Source organism: Oryzias latipes, chromosome 21 (genome assembly GCF_002234675.1).
Source record: "Oryzias latipes chromosome 21, ASM223467v1".
Taxonomy (NCBI): Eukaryota; Metazoa; Chordata; class Actinopteri; order Beloniformes; family Adrianichthyidae; genus Oryzias; species Oryzias latipes.
This window is the reverse complement of record NC_019879.2, coordinates 20,362,670-20,383,626: the sequence shown is the minus strand read 5'-3', so window position 1 is coordinate 20,383,626 and position 20,957 is coordinate 20,362,670. Positions and strand designations below refer to the sequence as shown.

The 20,957-nt window shown below is 37.5% G+C and overlaps 1 protein-coding gene across 7 annotated transcripts in view; it reads right to left on the bottom strand.

The window, feature by feature from the left end:
• Window positions 1-5,805: 5,805 nt before the first annotated feature.
• Window positions 5,806-20,957, bottom strand: part of galnt13 (polypeptide N-acetylgalactosaminyltransferase 13) — a 44,159-nt gene continuing 29,007 nt past the window's right edge. For 5 of the 7 annotated variants that reach the window (XM_023950725.1, XM_023950723.1, XM_023950724.1 and 2 more), the window contains one exon: window positions 9,729-9,839. Coding sequence is in view for 1 of the 7 variants with exons in the window: in XM_020712924.1 (XP_020568583.1) it covers window positions 9,699-9,839 (141 nt within the window). In the remaining 6 variants the exon portion in view is untranslated. Of the gene's footprint in view, window positions 9,840-20,957 lie in introns of all 7 variants that reach the window. The other 2 variants (XR_002292724.2, XM_020712924.1) reach the window with 1 other exon arrangement.

Genomic DNA, 20,957 nt, shown 5'->3' with positions numbered 1-20,957 from the left:
AGATAACTAAGTAAGGAAAATAACACATATTTCGTTGCTTCATTTAAATGTGCCTAAGCCCACAGCAACACTACTCTATTCCTGCTGATCACGCAGGCTTTGTCAGTGACAGCCAGGAACGAGGAAGAGGTTAAGGTCCCAGCTTGTTCTTGTCACACATCAGGAGGCAGCTGATGTGAAACATGGTCTGCTAAATTAGAATTTATTCAGATTAGGTCTTGTCTACTGATGAGCTGATTTTGTAAAGCTGCACTTTTGTTCCTGTAGTACCAATGTTCTTAGCCCCTGGAAAAAAAATTTTTTTTTTTTTTTGTTACTATCTTATGGTGAGATAACTTCCAAAAACAGCTCATGTCGAACTTCAGTTGGTGATTGGTCCGAAGTACTTTGATGGTCTTCTGTAACCCATTTCTTAAAAATAGCCTGGGCAAAACCTTTGGAGTGGGAGGAGATGGGATTGATTTATTAATCCAATCAGACCAAAGTAGGACACTAAATGCATTTGCCCCTCTTCAAATCAGCTAGAATAGCCCTTGAAGATGAGACGATTTTGCCTAATTTCTTATCTTTCTTTATAATCTTTACAATCAGAGATGGAGCAGGGATAGCCGCTGCAGCTTTGATATTGGCTGTGATTGATTTGTTCGTCCATGCCCCCCCACAATTTACGTCTTCCCCGCAAAAAATTCTCTGTAATCTCATTCTGCTGTTACAACATTGATTTTTGTATTTGCACAAACAATCCTGTTCACAGTGAAGACATGCACTGTTATTTTTACCCATCTGCACAGAATAGAGTTTAGCAGGATCTCAAGCATGCTCGCTCACTGCTGGGAGTCTTAACAGGCTTTTCTCCATGGTATGTGAGAAAAAAACATGCTGTGGATGAACAAAATATAAAAATAACTGGGTCAAAATATGGAGCTTTGCTGAGACAAATACAAGTGTCAATATTTCAAGGTGAAAGAAATTTGCATAATACATGCTCAAGAGTGGTTGAAAGAATGACCATGTTGTCATTGATGTGGAGAGAATGTACGTTTAGAGGACTGGACAGTCTATTTTTAGTCTGAAGCAATAATTGCCAATATTATTCAGGTTTCCTCTTATTTTTTGTTCCTTTGTCAAAATTAAGACCCTATTAGTTGCTGGGGTCAAAAATAGCAAATGAACAGGAGTGCTTTGGAGAACGGCTTCTGGAGATTGTTGATTGATTACTACACAATTACTGCTGAAAGCAGCAGGGCCCCTCCTCCTAATCACTGCTTTCGTTGCTAAAAGGAGATTATCACATCGGAGCTGCTTGTTCGAGCCACTTCCTCCCTGAAAATCAATAAAAATTACTTGAGAAAATGTAAGCATACATCAGAAAAGTCTCAGCTGAATCCTTGACTTGCTTTGTGCATGTACAGACAGGCAGTGTATATTATTGTCAGTGTGCGTGGGTGTTTGTGTGCCTCCTGTGGCAGCGAAGCTGACCCCCTCTGAGATACTGGCCTCAAACCATGTCTAATTAAAGCAGCTTTTCAATGCAGACGCTTTGGAAGTTCAGGTCCCTTCAACAATTAAGCTCAGGATTTCTCGTTTGGTCTCAAGTGAAGAGAAAAGGCACATCCAGAGGGGTTGATTATCCCCTCTCCCTCTCCCCCTCCCCCCCACCCCACCCCACCCTCCCTCCGCCCATTATTGAATTCACTCCTCTAATGGAACCCTATATATACTGAGCAGGGGGAGCCAGTCAGATGGGCACACAATCAAGCCCGCCAGTGACACGGGGAGAAATGGGACTGCAAATGCACAGGGATTATATTTGACGGTGAGGCACCAAAGTGTTGAGAGGTTCTTGCCGTGATGGTCTAATGGAAGCTGGATGGAGAGATGATCACATGTAGGAAAGATAAGAAATGAAGTTCCAATATGGTGAAGTTACTTATGACCAAAAAGCAATTTGAAAAAATAATAAACTTTAATTACCGGTAAATAGAGCATTTTCTCCTTTTACCAATAACAATAAAATATATCGTTTTTGGTTGTGTATGAATTAGTAAAAACTACATTAACAAAGACATTGCACCATTCAGGTCACATGTACTGTTCTGTAATGATCAAAATATTTGCCTGGTTTAGTTTAATCAGATTGAGGTTGAGAAAACATTTAAAGACCCACTCCAATATAAATCCTCTTTTGGTGTTTTTGGCATGTTATTGTGGCTTTTTCCTTATGATAGAGATACAAAGACAATTAAGCTTAAAATTGATTTTCTGAGTGTTTCTTTTTTCAAAACATTATGAATCAGGAAAAAGCTTGCCCATTTTTGTGGCATCGGTAATGTTAGGTTGGGATTGTAAGGGGCTGTAAATTAGCGGGAGAGAGTGTTAACAAAGGGTTGATGGGAAATCAACCCTTTGTTTGTCCACGGCAACAGCCTCGCCAACAACTCAGAGGCAAATTTCCACTACTGCCGCTCTGCAGAAACTATGTCCTAGAAAACAACACTTTCTTTATTTTTTATTTTGGGGGCATAATCATAATCATAGACCAATGTGGACACTTTTAAACTCTTAGGACCTGGTATCCACATGTGTGGATATAACACTTTGGGTTATATTATCAGAGTAGGTAATTCTGCTTAACTGGAGCCCTGTGACAACGTTTTCAAAGGGTTAGCTCGAATATTAGCTCAGGTCTTGAGAGGTTAAAATAGATCAAAAGAAGATTGGAGTGGGACTTTAAGCAGCTCAGGACAAAAACTTCCAATAACATACTTGAAGGTTAAAACATACCTGTCAAACTCCAAATTACACAGCCCAGAAGTATAAATCCCAATACTGCATTGTTGTCATGGCAACATAGCTCTATGAACTGAAATGATCTTGTTGAGCTCTGACCTCTTAGCTGGTCATAGTCAGTCTGGTTCTAAAAAGAAGTTGTTTGCTTGGCACTAAAGTAGCAATCATCATTTTCTATTTTCAGGTTACATTTCTTTTCATCTGTTCTTTCAAAGGAGCTTCAAAAAGGCTCAAACAGACTCATGTTTTCCAGTGACACTGCACTATCACTTGCGTGACCTGAGCCATGCTCTCTTTTGTGCCGTTTACACTGATTTGATTATTTCTGGACGAAAATGATCAGTAAATAATTAGAACAATTTTAAAACTTTTGTTTGTACAGATATTCCAAAGTTTCTAAGTGTGAAAAATAAATGATTTGGGAATTTCAGGAAAGACTAAAGTTAAAGTTAAAATAAGCAGAAAGGGGGGGTTTTGTACCTCTGAGCAAAGCCGTAGTTTTACATTTCCTGATCCTCAATAAGCCCACGTTTTAAATAACTCAGAACTATAAAGCCTCTGTGGTGAACATGCTTCGTCTTTCGGCAAGTGTGAGCCACAGATAGAGACAGATAGGGCGCCCATTAGAGGTAGTATTCAAAGGCATCTCACTCTTTAATGGACCTCTCTCGCCTGGCCAGACCAATCTTATCCTCACAGGCCCAGTTAACTAGCCTGTGTTTGGTTTCCTTTAGGTGTGAAACTGCCTAAAACCTCAGACAGTCCTCAGAGGCCGCCAGTCAAGGGCGCAGTGAGACACTGGTGTGCCGTCAGCTCTAAAACAACCGTAAAAACTCGGCTGGAAGGACCGCTCAGAGGCTAACTAAATAAATGTTACAAAGACAATAAAGACATTAAAATTAGAATTTTTTTATGAAGAAAGTAAATATATGAAAAAGTTTTTCTTTGTTGTGGGATGAACAAAGTGCTTTACCATCAGGCCTGCAAGGGAAATAGAAAAACACAAAAGGCTGAGGGATGAAACTATTTTCAGTGAAAACAACACCATCTTTCATCATTCTGATGCATCCACTTGTAGATGACTAGATCATCTCTACAAGAACATCTTTGTTTTCCTCGTTTGAGCTCAAAACTGTACGACATGATAAGATCAATGTTGCTCGCCATTTTTGTGATACCCGTTAAGTTAGGTTGGGAGTGTGAATGGCTGTAAGCTAGCAGGAGAGAGTGTAAATATATGGATGATGGCAAGGGGGTAGGTTTACTCTGCAAACAGTCTCGCCTAAAACTTTGAGTTGAATTTCTAATGAACAACTGCTGCTCTGCATAAACAATGTCCGAGAAAACAACATAACATTTTGATTTGGGCTAAAATTGCATTATCATAATAAAAAACACCACTGGGTCTTTTAACGTTGCAGCTTTTACAATAGATCAAAGATGATCGAGATGGGACTTTATGACTTACTAAAGTCAGACTCTATAACAGGAACACATTGGTAAAGTCTGCTTACCGGTAATTAGTTTGAATTTTTTTCTGCAAAGGAAGGTTCTGAATTAAACGAAATGATCCAAGAATGCACATGGCTAACTGGAGCTGGTGGAATTTGCTAAAGAAGTGTCAGTTCTTCTGTTACCTCTATTATTAAAGAAACAAAACTTAGTTAACTTTTTCGACATTACCTTTAACTTATCTACTCAAATCAGTTACAAGAAGCATTCTGGAAATGATTTCCCTGACACTCAGTACAAGAACAGAAAGAGCAAGAAAAAAAAAAGGAAAAAAAATTGTTTGGGTATTGGAACAGGGTTTAGTCCAAGGATTTCCTTTAATCCTGCCATGCTGAGATTTAATACTGGATAAAAAAAGGAAAATGTAAAGCTCTTTTTAACTTTAAAAATAAAAATTAAAAAATCTCAAAATCAACAGATGAGAATTCATCAACTGCTGTGACTGATTCATAAGAAAAAAATAGCTAAACTTGTGACAAAAGTTCTCGTCTATGTAAATCCTGGACCACAGTTCAATGCAGCTGCACTATTCTATGCAACATCTGTAAATTGTATTCAGTTTGAGTGTTACTAGCCTTTGAAAAGAATGCATTGTCACTGCTTTCCTTATTTTCCTTAGTAAAAATATCTTCTTGTCCACAAGAAGTAGAAATTCATTTGGTTTCATTTACAAGATATCAAAAACAATATGCTTTCCAACATCTATTTGCAATAACCTCTACAATTTTTCAATTAACATATTGATACTTTCAAACTAGATAAAAGAAATCTGTCAGGAAAAGGAATGCATAAGCCTTTTATTTAGGATTTTCTGTTTATCTGCACGCTTTGGGGGGGGGGGGGTGAAGTAGCCTCTAGGCAGGCATTATGCTAATGTATGTCATGATGGTGCTGTTATGTAAAGTAAAAAAAAAAAAAGGATGGACTGCATTAGAGTTGCTTCAGGCCGGTGAGAAGTATCATCCTCCAGTGAATCAGAAAACCCTTTTTTTGTTCTTTTGTGTTGGAAAAACCTGCAGACCCGTTTTGTATACCAAAAGCAGCAGAGCGCTGTGATTCTAGTCAAAAAGAATATTAACGTCTTTAAAATAGTGATGAGCTCTATATTAGTCGTCCTGTTCAATGGTCAGCTGGACTTTTTTTTTCATTTGCTCTTTTTTTCATCAGTTCTGTTCACAAAGAGTCGTTTTTGCCTCAGACTTTAATAAAGCAAAGTCCTCTGAAAGGTCAGGCTTTCTTAGTTAAAGTGTACACAGAATAATAACCCGTGGCAGGCGTACCTTCATCTGTTGACAATGGCAGACTCCTTACTCATACTGGACAAAAGCAGAATATAACAGTCATTTTAAGGTGATTCTTTGCCAGCCCATTGCATGGCTTTCACCGTCTCTCATTGTAAAAAATGCAGACTAAATGAAGCCTGGTAATAAGTGTGTGTGTGTGGGTGTGAGTGTGTGTGTGCGCGCGCATGTGTGTTAGCGTGGGCTGAAGATTTCATTCTGATTTCATGTTTTGACGTTTTATTTTCTTTTTTTCCTACAAAAAGGCAAATATACAAATATCAACCAGCACAAACATTACATTCCCACTTCAATAACATGCACTTTAAAATAGAGCAAAAACAATCAATGAATATGCATAATATCAAACAGGTAATCAAATTTTAATTTGAATGCCAAGCAGGCACTTGGCAAGGATTCAGTATTCTAGTAGCATTTGCGTTATTTTGTTTTTTCACTGCGTCGTGTTTCCATATCTGAGGTCAGATAATTGCTCAGAGTGATGTTCATTATTAATAAACAGTCTTTTTTTTTACATTTTCATTCAAAAAGAACAGTATTATTTGTTTTACAGTGTCTGCATCTGTATCATTTAGTGCAACAGCAGCGGCACTACAAAGTCCTCTGTGGTGTTCTGAACAACCGTCTGGCCCAACGAACGTTCCAGTCAAAAAAGTATGTCATGAGCGCCTGCTGAATCAAAAATGTATCATGTGACTTATGCAACTTTAATGAGATTTAACTGGGATGGAGAATTTAGCCAGAAATGTAAACAAAAACTCACATTTACCATAAATTCCATGAATCAGTGATCAAAAACAAATAAAGCACTCTGAAGGCACAAAGTGACCCCTCTACTATTATCGAGATTGTCCAAAATGTGGTTTGTCCAGATTTTACAGGGAGGTTCTCAAATTTATAACTATTTGATGGACTTTTTCCACATAATTATAAATTAGAAAAATACATTTATATAACCATTTTCCTTCGTCATCTTAAACTATCCACATCACTTCTTATAAAAAAATGCAACTTATCTTGTGTAAACCATTTTTAAAACTAATCACCTAAAATAGCCAAAATGAAGACAACACTTAAATAATGGTACAAATTTTAGTTTTTATAGTTTAAGGATTTTTTAATTTCTAAACAGTAAACATCAAATTACATTTAGGCGGTTTGCCAGTCGACAGGTCAGCAAAAATGAGTTTTATCCCTTAAGAATTGTGCAATCATCAGAACCATCCTGTGAGTGACATTTATCAAAGGATAACAGATAAAAAAGATAAAAATGTTTACATGCTAAGTCATGTCAAGTCTGAGATAAAAACAAATCCTTTACTTCAAAGAAAGAAAGAAAAAGTTAAATATCTTACCAGACTTCAAACTACAGCATTATGTTTGAAAACCAACTGCCTTTGAAATAATTTAGTGAAAGAAATCAAGAATGCTTCCTTTTTTTGAAACTGTATGTGATATGCTAAATTTGATTTATGTCGTGAGTGTGTGGGGGGAAAAAAAGGAAATACATGTTCTCACTGCTTACCATTTCCCCTTTGAGCTGCAATCATTGCAGTGCTAACTTTATTATTTTTGTTACCTGGACTTATCAGGGCCTTTCAATCATTTCCTCAAGCTGAATGTTTTAAATTGCACCGTTGTGTTTTTTGATGTTCCACACATTTCCATTAGGTCAATTATAAGGGCTTGTAGTAGCAGAAGCGGACTTTTTGTCTGAGGTGTGAGCAATGACTACGTTTACACCCAAACCAGAATCCAAAGTGAATCCATTGTCTGGAAGCTACACTCTATATAGAATGTAGATATGTATTTGCAGCTGCACAAATATTTGTCTTTCTAACCAAAACAATGTTACAGGTTAATTACTTTTTTTGGAAACAAATTTCATTACAGGTGGAGACCATCTTCCAGCTCACGCTAAATAGCAACATACTTATGAGGATCCATGAAGTTTCTTATAGTTTACGATCATATTCTCCTGTAAGATTTGGTTTATATTTTGAGCAGTCCTTTATATGCTTCTCATTCATATTCTTTGAAATTCAGCTTCCATGTCACTGAAGCAAACTGAAATGAAACTTCAAAAATGCTCAGTTAATATTCATCAGGCCTTACTAACTGGTTTAGTGGAAAACACAGTATTTTAAGCTCAGAAAAAAAACACAATATATTCCCAGTGGTTTTAAATTATGATTAGTGTCTGTTATTAAAATCAACACCTGTGTCATTTTCTAGGACATGGTTCCTGCAGAGCGGCAGTAGTTCATCAGAAATTCACCCCTCCTCATAGTTGAGAGATCTGTTTACGTTCTCTGTCACTAACTTGCAGCCTCTCACACCCCCAACCTAACAATACCTGTGCACAAAGTGGCGAGCAATCTTGGAGATATCCAACCGTAAAGTTTTATGCCAAAAACCAGCTCGGATGATTTTCAGACAAAAACACTGTTTTCATTAGAGCGTGTCTTTTAACTGAAAAATGACTCAAAAAAAATGTGGCCTTTGTGAGCTAAAGCAACTAGAAAAGTGTTCACATTTCTTTCCAATCTCAGTTGACGAGGATCAAAAAGTTCCTTTAAAAGTTTAAAAAAGAACAACAGTTATGTTCATTTACATACGGAAGCTCTGCGCAGAAATATATTTTAAAATAAAACATTTGGAGAAAAGTGAAAAAGATGGGTTAAAAATAGAAGATAAATTTATATAAGAAATAATGTTAATCATTGAGTTATTTCTGTGAGATGCAGACTTTTCAGTTCAGTTAAATTGGAAACCTAATGGCTGCAGCTAACTTTAACAGGCAAATTGTAACATTTTTTCAGAAAACCAGCCTTATATTTAGGACTTTATATTTTATGAAAACTATTTTATGAGAAATTTGTAGCCGACTGTCTTGTATGTAGGGTCCATAACTCTTAATAGCTCAATCTGTTTTAAAACAAATACTTACTTCACTGTGCTTTTTATTTGGATTATAGAGGAATTTGAAGTTACTCGACAAGTATGTAAAATTAAATCAATTTATTTAATTAAATAGATGATCCAAAAAGAATCACCCCAACCTTATTTTTGCAGTTGATCACATCTTGGCACAGATCCTGTTTAAATATGTCAGCAGCAGTTTCACATAATGGAAGTGATATTTAAAATATGGTGCTCCTCTCCCAACATGCAACACATCATGACAAAAATTCACAATCTCTCTTGAATTTGCAAAAAGTCATTAGAAAAAAATATATTTTGTATTCTCTCTTTTCTGACAAGACTTTGGAATCAAAATGAGATCTGCAAGGACCAGCTTCAGTCCTTGCAAAGAGACCTTGATAGCCGTGGTTTGCTACACTCTCCAAACTGAACTGTAAACCTGTTAAAATAAAAAAATTAAAAAGTAACTTTTGATGCTACAACCTTTTCCTATACAATTAAGTAGCTTCACACCATCTATGACCTTCCTCTCCCAGTTTAGGTACCATAAAATGTGACCTTCTTACGGGTGACAAGCCAGCAGCTGTTGTCATGGGCGATGACACCATGCAGCTTAAAGCATAGCCAGTTCCCAGAAATCCATCCGGCCCCTCTTGAAATTGTAAATAAATAATAACAGCATCAATAAAATTTGAAGGTTAGAGCAACAGAAGTGATGTGCTTTTATTAAAATGCCTTTTTTTTTATTAAAAAAAACCATTATCTTCACAAATCCACCAACAAATTAGTTGACTAGCAACTGATGTGGAAAAGGATGATCGACAAATCCGCAGTGCTGATTCAGTCGGACCGAAGCATCAGTAAAAACACCAATACAATGAACTGATTCACTGACCCCTAAGCATTGTTCTCCCACTTTAGACAATACAGGGATGCCGAGGTTAGGCGAGTGGTCTCAATGCACATGCGGTTCTCCCCAGACCATGGGCTATAGCAGTAAGAGGATCCACCTCTGAAGTGAAACATAAGCCGCTGCATTCTGGATCTCTGTTGTCCAGGCTGTAACAAGAAGAGGTGCATGTTGTGTCTAGTCGGAGCCACCTGGGGAGGGAGATGACGGCAAGGTTAGAAGGAGGTCAGAACCATAGAGGGAGCCGACGAGTCGAGAGATCAGACGCTAAGGGTCATGTTTCTGAGTAGCCACTGCTGGGAGCGGCTGCCGTTGCAGTCTCTCAGGGTGGGGACCATCTTGTCCTCCTCAGACGGCATGTCCAGACATTGGTTGCTGTTCACGTGCAACAGGGTGAGTCGCTGTGAAGAGAAGAAGAAAAGCAAACAGTTAGCCCAAGTATAATGTGCAAAAGAGGCTCAAATATTTGCAGCCAGCAAATATGGTATAATTCCGGTTTGTGGAGCTAATTTTATTTAAATCAGTTGTCTACATTCACTTAATGGTTTTCCATCTCAGAGAATAGATCTTATCCTTTGTCAGGTGGAAGATAAATCTATCTCAATGCAACTGTGTGGGATTTTACCCAGCAGCAAACCAAAATGTACACAATGACCAAATCTAAATATTAAATATTATTTTTTGTTTCAGAAAAAAAAAAGAAATTCCACTACAATGACGTGTCCAAATTCAGCAAATTAGACAGAGGTCTAAATCTTTAGAAAGAAAATAAAGAAAGTGAAATTTGTCCAACAAATCCTTAGGACCAATATTATGTACGGGCGACAAAGCACAAAAACTGATGGAAATTCATGCACATTGCTACATTGCCCGTAAGTATTTCAACCCTAACCATAACCATAACCATAACCATAATCCCTCCCTAATTATGTGCAAATAGTTTTTTTTTTTTCCACAACTTTTTATTTAAAGAATTAGTCATAACAACACAGCAACTTCAATAATACCAGTTACGTTTTCCTTATAAAAAGACAAAAAGCAAAAAGGAAATAAAATAATAAAAAAAATAAAAATAAAAAAAATAAACTGTATTGTATGACATTTCACTCAAAACAAATATCTGCACTCAAACAAATAAAAATAATTACATAAAACAAAACTTAACAACGAACACTGCTTCTCTTACATGATACCATCACAGCTCTCCTTTTCAAAAGCTTTTAAACTGTGGTTGCAAAATTCTGTGCAGTTGAGATCAAAAATCTGTTGAATCATCTATTAGTTCTAATTTTTGAATATAATTAATAAAGGGTCCCCAAATTTCCTCAAATAGGTGTTGTTTGCTTTTATGGATATACATTATTCTTTCCAAAGGAAGGCAATACAACATTTGTTTTAGCCACTGATTTATGCTAGGTCTGCTCATGTTTTTCCAAGCCTGTGCAATACACCTTTTAGCCGTTAAGAAACTGATATCAATAAATGTACTCTCTGTATTACTAAAATTATGTTTCACTGGATATATATTCAAAAGAAATAGGGTAGGGCTCAATGTAAGTTGTTTTGAGATTATTTTTTCTATTGTAATTTTAACTTCTTCCAAAAAGATTTGTATTTGGTGACATTCCCACATGCAATGCTTCAATGTGCCTTTAAATCCACATTTTGCACAAACATCTGGTATGTTCTTATTATATTTATTTAGTTGCACTGGTGTTGTATATAAACGCATTAACCATTTAAATTGTAGTATTCTCAGTCGACTGTTAATAGACATAGAATGAATCTTACAACATGCCCTTGTCCAATCATTTTCATTAATATTGAGTGATAAGTCATCATTCCATGATTTTAATTTACCATTTGAGTTCTCTGATATATTAGATGTCAATAAGTTATAGAGGTCTGAAATTATGCCTTTTCTTAATTTGTTTTTCATCATCTGGGTTTCCAGCTGTGAAAAAGGAATTTTGTTAAGACTCTTTTGGTTTGCATTCACAAAGCTTCTTAACTGAAGATATTTAAAGTAGTGTTTTTTATCCAGGTCGTACATAGATTTTAGCTCCTCAAAGGACATAAAGGTATCAGACTGTGGGGGGTACAAATCTCTAATTGTTCTAAGTCCTTTGGATGCCCACGTTTTAAACGTTGTATCCATTCTTCCTGGTAAAAAAAACTGGTTACCCCAGATTGGGCTGAATTGTGATAAAGAATTTACTTCTTTTAAATAGTTTTTGACCTCAAACCAGACCTTTATCATATGTTTCAAGAAAGGATTTTTGATTTGTCTTTGTAACTTTCTTATTTTTTCGGAGTATAAGAACGACGGTAAAGGTATTTTTAAATTGTGGGACTCCATTTCCACCCAATGTGGATTATTCTCATTAGAGAAGTAAAACATAATGGAGCGCAGATGTGTAGCCCAGAAGTAATGCTTAAAATTAGGGCATTTTAGCCCCCCTCTATCAAATGGTAAGTATAGTAAAGTAAGACGGAGTTTAGGTTTTCTGTTGTTCCATATAAAGGCTACTGTGATTTTCTTTAACCAAGCAAATAATTCTAGAGGGGGTGCCAGAGGGATATTTTGGAACAAGTATAGCAGTTTTGGCAATACGTTCATTTTTAGGATATTTATTCTTCCCATTATAGTTATGGGCAGCTTCATCCATCTGTCTATTGAATCTTTGATTTTTTCTTTTAAGTAATCATAGTTACGTTGGACAACTTCTTCCAGCTTTGGTACAATTACCACTCCTAAGTATTCAAAATGTTCAACTACTTTAAAGTGAGATGTTTTGGAAGTGGGGTTTTGCCTTTCCATAGAATTTAGCATTAAAATTGAGGATTTTGCATTATTCACTTTATATCCTGAAATACTTCCAAATATTTGAATCACTTCCAGCACTGCTGGGATTGATGAAGTAAGGTTACTCAAATATAAAATGACATCGTCTGCAAACAAAGAAATTTTGTGTTCAGTGGGTCCTACTGTGATTCCAGTTATCTGTGTATGTGCACGAATCGCTGCTGCAAATGGTTCTATTGCTAAAGTAAAAAGCAAAGGAGAGAGAGGACATCCTTGCCGACATCCTCTCTTAATTTTAATTGGCTTAGAGAAATTTCTATTTGTTAAAACTTCCGCTGTCGGGTCTTTATACAAAATCTTGATCCATTTTATAAAGTTGGATCCGCATCCAAATCTTTCCAAGATACTGAAAAGATAGGGCCACTCAACCCTATCAAATGCTTTTTCTGCATCTAATGACAGGAGAGCAGTATCTCTGTTTTCTTTTTTATGATGAATGATATTTAAAACTCTTCTCACATTATGAGATCCTAGTCTTCCAGCAACAAAGCCATTCTGATCTCTATTTATTATATGTGGCAGAACGTTTTGGAGACGCCTTGCTAACAATTTGCAAATAATTTTAAGATCAGAATTCAGTAAACTAATAGGCCTCATATTCTCGCATTTGTTAGGTGGTTTACCTGGTTTTGGCAGTAATGTGATAAGGGCTTGATTCATGGAGAGTGGAAGACATTCTTTTTCAAATGCCTCAGTAAACATTTCCAGTAGGGGTGTTAGCAATTTATCCTTAAATTTTTTATATATTTCAATCGGAATACCATCTGGACCTGGACTTTTTCCTGATTTCATGTTTTCAATAGTTTGTGCGACTTCTATGTTATTAAACTTTAAATTCAAATTGATCTTATTCTCATTTGAGATAACTGGAATATTAAGCCTATTTAGGAAACTATTAATGTCAGTAGGATTGCAGTTCCCTTGAGCGTCATACAGTTTCTGGTAATACTCTCTAAAGGCGTCGTTGATATCTTTTGGATTGACTAAGTTTTGTTCATTTTTTGTGATACATGTGATAGAGGTTTTAGTTTCCAGTTGTTTTATTTGCCATGCCAATAATTTTCCAGCCTTGTCACCTTGTTCATAAAATGTTTGTTTTAACCTTAAAAGGCTTGATGCAGCCCTGTTACTGGACTGTTTGTCATATTCTGCTCTTAGGAGTAATAACTCTTTTTTTGCTTCCAGATCCCCATTTTCATATATTTTTTGTTGTGTGTATTTTATTTTGTTCTCTAGTTGTGCAAAATTTTGTTTGTCTTTCTTATTTTTATAGCTTGTGTAACTAATTATTTTGCCTCTGAGAAATGCCTTAAAGGCATCCCATCTAATGCAGGCTGAAGTTTGATTTGTGTTGAAGTAGAAAAAGTCATCAATTTGTTTTCCTATGTATTTAACAAACTCTCCGTCCTGCAGCCATTTGTGTTGGAATCGCCATCTAGGAGGATCGCTGGATATTTTTTCATCCCTGTATACTAGGCAACATGGAGCATGGTCCGAAATTACAATATTATCATATGTACATTTTTGGATTTTGGACATCAATTCAGAAGAAATTAGGAAATAATCTATACGTGAGTAGGTTTGAAATGTTGCAGAATAGCATGAATAGGCCTTGGTTTGCTGATTTAATTCCCTCCAAATATCTAGCAGTTTTAGTTCTTTCATTGATCTCAGAATACTCAGTCTACAGTTGTTATGAGTTTGGTCAGTTCCTGTGGATCTATCCTGGCTTGGATTTAAGGTACAGTTAAAGTCCCCAGCTATTATAAATTGCCCGGGCAGCGCTGAAAGTGTAAGGAACAGGTCTTCGTAAAACTTAAAATCATCAGAATTAGGACCGTAAATATTAACCAAATTTAATGTTTCCAACAATAATGATCCTTGTATTATTAAATATCTACCCCTCTTGTCTTTAATCACATTACTGACATGGAATGGTACAGATTCATGAATAAGGGTCATCACTCCTCTTGCTCTGGAAGAAAATGCTGAAGCAAATATGCTCCCTCGCCACCTTCTTCTAATTCTTTTTTCGTCTTCCTCTAGAAGATGGGTCTCCTGAAGAAAGACTATTTTGGACCCCATATCTTTTATTTTGTTTATTACTTTTTTGACCTTTTTGAAACGTTGCAATCCCCTGCAATTCCATGTTACAAAGTTTAGATCTACTCCTTGCATTGATTTGGACAGATCAAAGTACTTATTTGCATTTAGAGTAAATTATCTCTTGAAAAAAAAAGAGATCTGTATTTCTTTTCAGCTGCTGTGAAACTTTCACATAATACAATGAACATTTTTTTAAAGAGAAGCCTAACTAACCTGGATATAAGAGAACATATCCAAAACACCAAACTTGAACACCCGTTACCCCATTTACCCAACTGAATGGGTTTCCCTCCCCCCACATTGTGTCTCCCGCCATGGCACGTGCCTGATCCTCTCTCTGGGAGGAGCAGTCTGCCCATGTCGCTAAAATCGAACATTAACGCCACTGCTGGTCGTGCCTTGACCAAAATATTTTTACTACGCTGCTAATTTTCACATAATGTATACAGTTGTAGAAATTGTTTCAAAAAATATTATTAATTAAGAAAAAGAAAAATAAGGTTAGAAGAAAAAAAAGTCACTCAGATGTTTCCATATTGGAATGTCAATTTTACCGTCCCGTTACCTGTTTCTCACAACTGTTGAGAGAATAGTATGTCAGATCAGAATCACTTTCACTCGGAGTTCTTCTGGATCTTCTTGAGAAACTCTCGACCCTCTGTCGGTGTTTTAAAGGCGTGCGTCTTCCCCTCGTAGGTCACCAGTAACTTTGCTGGGTGGATCACTCCGTGCTTTATCCCCAATCTGCGCAGATCCTCTCGAACCGAGTCGAACTGTTTCTGAAGCTGGTGCACTCCCGCCGCGAGGTCCGGGTAGAATCGGATCCGCTGCTCCTTGTAGCGAAGATCCTTTTTGGCCCGCGCCGCAGAGACAACAGCCAGCTTATCCTTATAGTTAAGGAATCTCATGATGAGAGTGCGAGGTGGAGCGTTGCCGTCTCTCCGCGGTCCGATTCGGTGCGCTCTTTCTATGGTCAGCGGAGTCTGAAGCATTTCGGTGCCGAGCGCCTCTGGAAGCCACTTTTCCAAGAACAGGCACGGGTCCTGTCCTTCAGCTCCTTCTGGCAAATTAACAAGTCTTAAATTGTTCCGCCTTGATCTTGATTCCAAATCTAAGACTTTGTCCTCCAGAACTTTTCCTTTTGCTTCCAGTGCGCTCACCTTGGCCTGCAAAACGCTGATGTCGTCCTCCGTGTTGGAAATGCGCACCTCCGTTTGTGTCACTCGTTCAGCGCAATCATTCAGTTCCCGTTTTATGTCTTCGACTGCCAATAAAAGTTTGTCAAATCTTGTAGAAAAGTCTGTCTTCATGGAGGTCACAACAGACAGTATTTTATCCACCTTGCTGCTTTCCTCCTCGCGCGTCTCCGCCATTTGGACAGTGGCAGCGTTAGCCTTCTGCGCTTCCCCTCGAAGACGAAACTCCGTTAACTTGGGTTGCTTAGAATTTTCAGTTGTTTCTTTTCCAGTTTTAGGTTTTTTAGGCATTATTCCTTCATTCCTCTTGTAATTTAGTTTTGGATAGCAGCAAGTAAAGTTCCTGGTATAGCACGAGCTGCAGAGCGGCAGAAAACACGACTTTTCACATGGCCGCCATAACCGGAAGTCCTATGTGCAAATAGTTATTTCCAATCCTAAAAGCTAAACCTTTCCAATGGAGCAACATGCAACCAAAATCTGAAGCTACTACAAATTCCCTATCTGCCACCTTTAAAAAAAATAAAAATGAAAAAAATAACAGAAAATGTTACCCGTCTAAGCATAAACACTGACAGATTGAAATCGATCCTTCCAACTGTCATTGTACTGACAGTGTCAAGAAAATGGTGCTAATGCTGGACAACAGCATACCGGCACTCATCTACAAAATAGCCCGTTTATTTAGCTGTAGGGTTGATGCATTTCTGTGTAAGTCTAGTCTATAGGTTTCAACAGAGAGAAAAACTTGTCACACTTTCTCTGTCAATACCAGACAGATTTTTTTTTATTATTCTTGTTTTCAGCTTCCGGCACCTTCAGGTGCTGACAATCAAATGCTTAATTGGCACCTGATTGTCAGCACCTGTGAGTCATGGGTTCAGATTCTGCCTGTGGCTGTTGAAATGTCTGAGTAAGAATGTGGAAAAAAAAAGAAAATAACATATGCAGAGGGTTATCAAGATAAACCATCAAACTCAGAGGTGTTGTTATTTTTTGAGCAGGAGGTGCATGTGTAAAGAGTATTAATAGAAAAAAAAACTTGAGGTGAAGAAGGACTTCACGTTACATTGAATAAATAAATTCTTTATACAGTAATTAAAAATAAAAGTTTGTGATAAGTTGCTAAAAAACACGGATTTGTGAATTAGGTTACATTTTGTTAAATGTAGAAATGCAATGTAATAAACCACAATAGAAAAAAAAGACTAACTTAAATGAATGTCTGACACCAGAGCAGCCTCATCTCAACAGTCTGGAATCAAACTTTGCCCTCCAAGATGACCATGCTCACTCCCACAGTGCAGGTTTATTAGAAAAAAAAAAAAAAATCGTACGTTCCATTTTCATGAGATCTCTTGCTGTAGTCACACGAGCCTCAAGACACACCTGGGGGGTATTCCAGGAAGCATGTTTAAACTACCCTGACTTTAATCCTGAACTCTGGCTGAAATCCGCCTGAACTTGCTTACTCTGGGTATGTCGGTTCCAAAAGACCGGATATGAGTTAGCGTCATTACACTTGACTTGGTCATCCTGGATTAATGCACGTGCACAGCAGGTACAGAAAGACATTCTCAATGGATCGCCGATTTCCGGAGTCACCATGGAAACGTGTGGTGAAAAAAAGAAAGCGCTGTAAGACTTCAGTGAGATGGAGTCTGAGATTTACATGACGGCGTATGAAGATTATACGACCATCAAAAAAGTAATATGGCTGCATCCGCAAAAGAACGAGTTTCTGCTTGTAGTAGAAGAACAGACAAAGTAAACGTATGAGTTTCTGATCTTATTTCCATTTTCCTTGTGACACATATATGTATAACTTATCCAATTTTGCCAACTTAAATGAATTACTTCTATTGTTAACAAGTAATTGAGTTAAATTTATTCAACATAATTTCTTACGTCAGTACAGTAAAACAGCTAAACAACTAAACACATTTGGTCAAAAAGCCACACAAACCCAAATCCGTCCAGACAGGCAAAGGGAATGGTATCCCACAATCCCTTGCGATGTCGATCTAACAGCAGCACCAAAGTTACGCCTACTTAATTGAATTAATTTGAATGAAAGTAAAATGTCTGAAAACTATGTGTTATTTTTAAACTGACATAACAAAAAAAAATGATTCATCTTAACTGAATGTAAAAAAGTTTATTTTTCCAACGTCCATTTTTGGTCTTATCACCCTCTCACGGTGGAAAACCTGCTCCAGACCAGGTTATGTTCAGAGCATGAGTTGCCATGGCAACTTGACCTACCCTGAAACATACCTCCATTTCTAGAACCGAAAGCTGAGGTTATCAACTTCCTTAGCCTCAAACTTACCATGGGAGCTAGCATAACCTGCTTTCTGGTATACCCCCCTGAGCTTCCCTAGAGATACAGCCACACCTGTTTACAACCCTCCATGGTCACAGACAACCCAAAAACCTGCAGCCCCCATACTGGTCCATGTGACCAAGGCTGTATATTTGTTCCAGAGTGCTGTTTTTAAAAGAAAAAAAATATTGTTTGGATGGTGAATTTTTTTGACTTATTTTATTTTTATTAAATTTTATACAAAAACAACTTTAACATTTCAGTATTTCTGAATTAGTGACCTGCTAATAGGCATTTGTGAATTAGTTTCCACCACTGCAGTGCTTATGGTTGTACTCTGCGGTACAGTCGGGGCGTTACTTCACTAAAGATTGCTCTGAACTTTTTTGGTAGATTGCGGTCACAATAATAATAGCAGTTTACACAAAAACTGGCAGATGCTTGTAGCGGTGGGACGCTAATGCAGAACTATTTTTCTTTTAAATGTCAAAATGTATTAGTCCTTTAAAATTATAAACATGCACTTATTTATTGAATTTATTAATACATGTTGCTAGCGTCACCCTCAAATAATTGGCATTTTTTAAGCATTATGGCCCAAAAGAGGAACAATGAAATGTGGCCATTTCACAAGTTGTTCCGGGATCTGCTAAAGCCAACTCAAGCTACAAAAAGTCATTGAGAAGCTCAATTTATGACACACATCTTCAGAAAATGAAAGATGGCTGAAATAATAAAGTTGCTTGAGATTGAGGGATCTGACTTTGTGTGGTTTTGCAAAAAGTCACAATGATGAGAGCTAACTCAGGAAAGAGCAGAACAGGGTCATCGTCAAGATAATTACTGAGTTTTTCCTCCTGCTGATTTTCCCTTCTCACCTGCCAAGCCACCCTGTGCACTGTTCTGCCACATGGTGCGCGAGCCAAAAAGAGACAGATCTGAAAAACACACCTGTTGCGAGGTGTGTTTTGTAGGTTCAGCCAGTCTTTGGGGTGTATTCAAGCACCAAACAGAAAATGCGAACACCAAAAGAGAATTATTTGCATCTGCCACAGCAATAAAGGCCGCATCCCTCTTTAACAACTAAATAAGAAATCTCAATAGGCTTGATTAACCATTTAAGCCCTCAGAATGATCATGCTTCCTCAAATTCACTCATCACTTGGAATAGTTTCCTTGTCCTAATGATCACATGCAGAGGAGCAGAGGGGTTGGTCTTTAAGAGGATGCAGAGTCATTGATAAGAAACAAAATAAGGGGAAAAATAAGTCCCACAATAACACACATTGTTGTAATTTACCAAAAACCATATAGCTTTTCAGAAAAACCAAAGCACGCACTCCAGACAACCTTAATTTTCCATTATGTAGTATGCAAGACCTCATTAATAATAATAAATAATACAGTTTATTTAAAAGTGACTTTCAAGGCTCTCAAGGTCACTTCGCAATAAAAACATAAAACACAAAGGAAACAACATAAAAACTACGGCATTGGTACAAGACTTAAGACAGAAGGTGCTTTTGGTTTTTTGAATGGGAAAGTTTTGAGTTGGGATTTGAATGTTGCAGTAGTCCACGGGAGAGAAGCTATTATAATAGCTAATAGCCAATATAATATGACATACAAATACCTACAGTAGAATTCAATCTGCATTTTGGAAATAAAAAGTTCATTATTTTTAACAAATTCAGCCCAATTTTGATTAAAATGAGACTTAGAAGCTTAGAATGAGCTTTAGCTGATGACAAAGAAAATCCAGACTAATGAGCTCGTGGAGATGCTCGGGCCATGTTTGATCCTGAGCTATAAAACACAAGGTTCTGACATTCTCTGCCTGGAAACAAAGGAGCGCTCAATCACGCTGGCACACACACATGCAGGGTTTTTTTCTGAAGTGCCCTGCAGACTGTCATAGGAGGCACATTTGTTCAAACAAAGTGAGAACAAAGAGCAGGTGGCACACAATCTTGTGCACCTGCCAAAAGACAAGAGAAGGCAACAAAAGGGTTGCTTTTTTTAGAGAAAGAGCAAATAAATAATAAACCAAAACTGCCTTCGTCATCCAGCCACATGGATCTACAGGTCTGATAAAGGTTTAACCAATTATATACTAATTTTGTCTTTACTTTTGAGAACCAAGTCCACTGTGTTTGACATGAAACGACAAAAGGGTAGGTTCAGTGCAGACTGTAGGAGAAAAAAAAAAATTCACATTTAATCAAATTACTAGAAGTGAGGAAGTCCCGTCCTTTGCTAACAATTATTTCATGCCAGCTTTAGGTAAGAGAAAAACTCTTAGCCTCCAAGCAAACGGAGCGGCACCTCTAGAGCAAGTTTCTGAGTGTGTGCACAGCTGAGGCCAGCTAATTAAATGAGGAAGGATTCTGACCACAAGCTCCAGTCAAGGAATTGCATCCTCTTCATCATCGGGCAGCACATCGGACCTGCAGCAAGTCCATGAAGATGTGGTACTTTTCTTCTTCCACTCATTTCAAGACAGTAAGTCAGCCAGCACTAGTTTCATTTGCTGCGACTGAGTCTTGCTCATGTGCATGTTCTCTGCACTTGTCGGGGCGATGCTAAAAGGAAAGCTAAATGTGTACAGCAAATCAGGCCATCTAACAGCAGGTCACTTCACCGCTGACAGACGCCAGCAGGTTTGCCAGCTCCTAACCTAATTTTGCCTGCTTGGACACATAAGCTGTCATATCCTACACACACTCTTTATAGTGTTTGGAAAAATACAAATATAAAGTCCTCTCAAGTGTAAATTCAGACTCCTCAGCAAAACAGAAAGGACTGGAGAGAAAATGACAGGCGCAAATATCTGGGGAAAGCAGAAACAGCAAGAAAAAAAAGCCTGAAATGGACAAAAGTGCTGAGCAAAAGAGCATTTCTGAAACAGAGCTAAGCGCTCTATAAGTAGGCTGAGTGAGGCAAAAGCCCTGGTGATTGGGATTCATTGGTTTAACATAATATGCACATGATGCACAGTGCGGACAGCTGCCGCAGGTCAATAAGG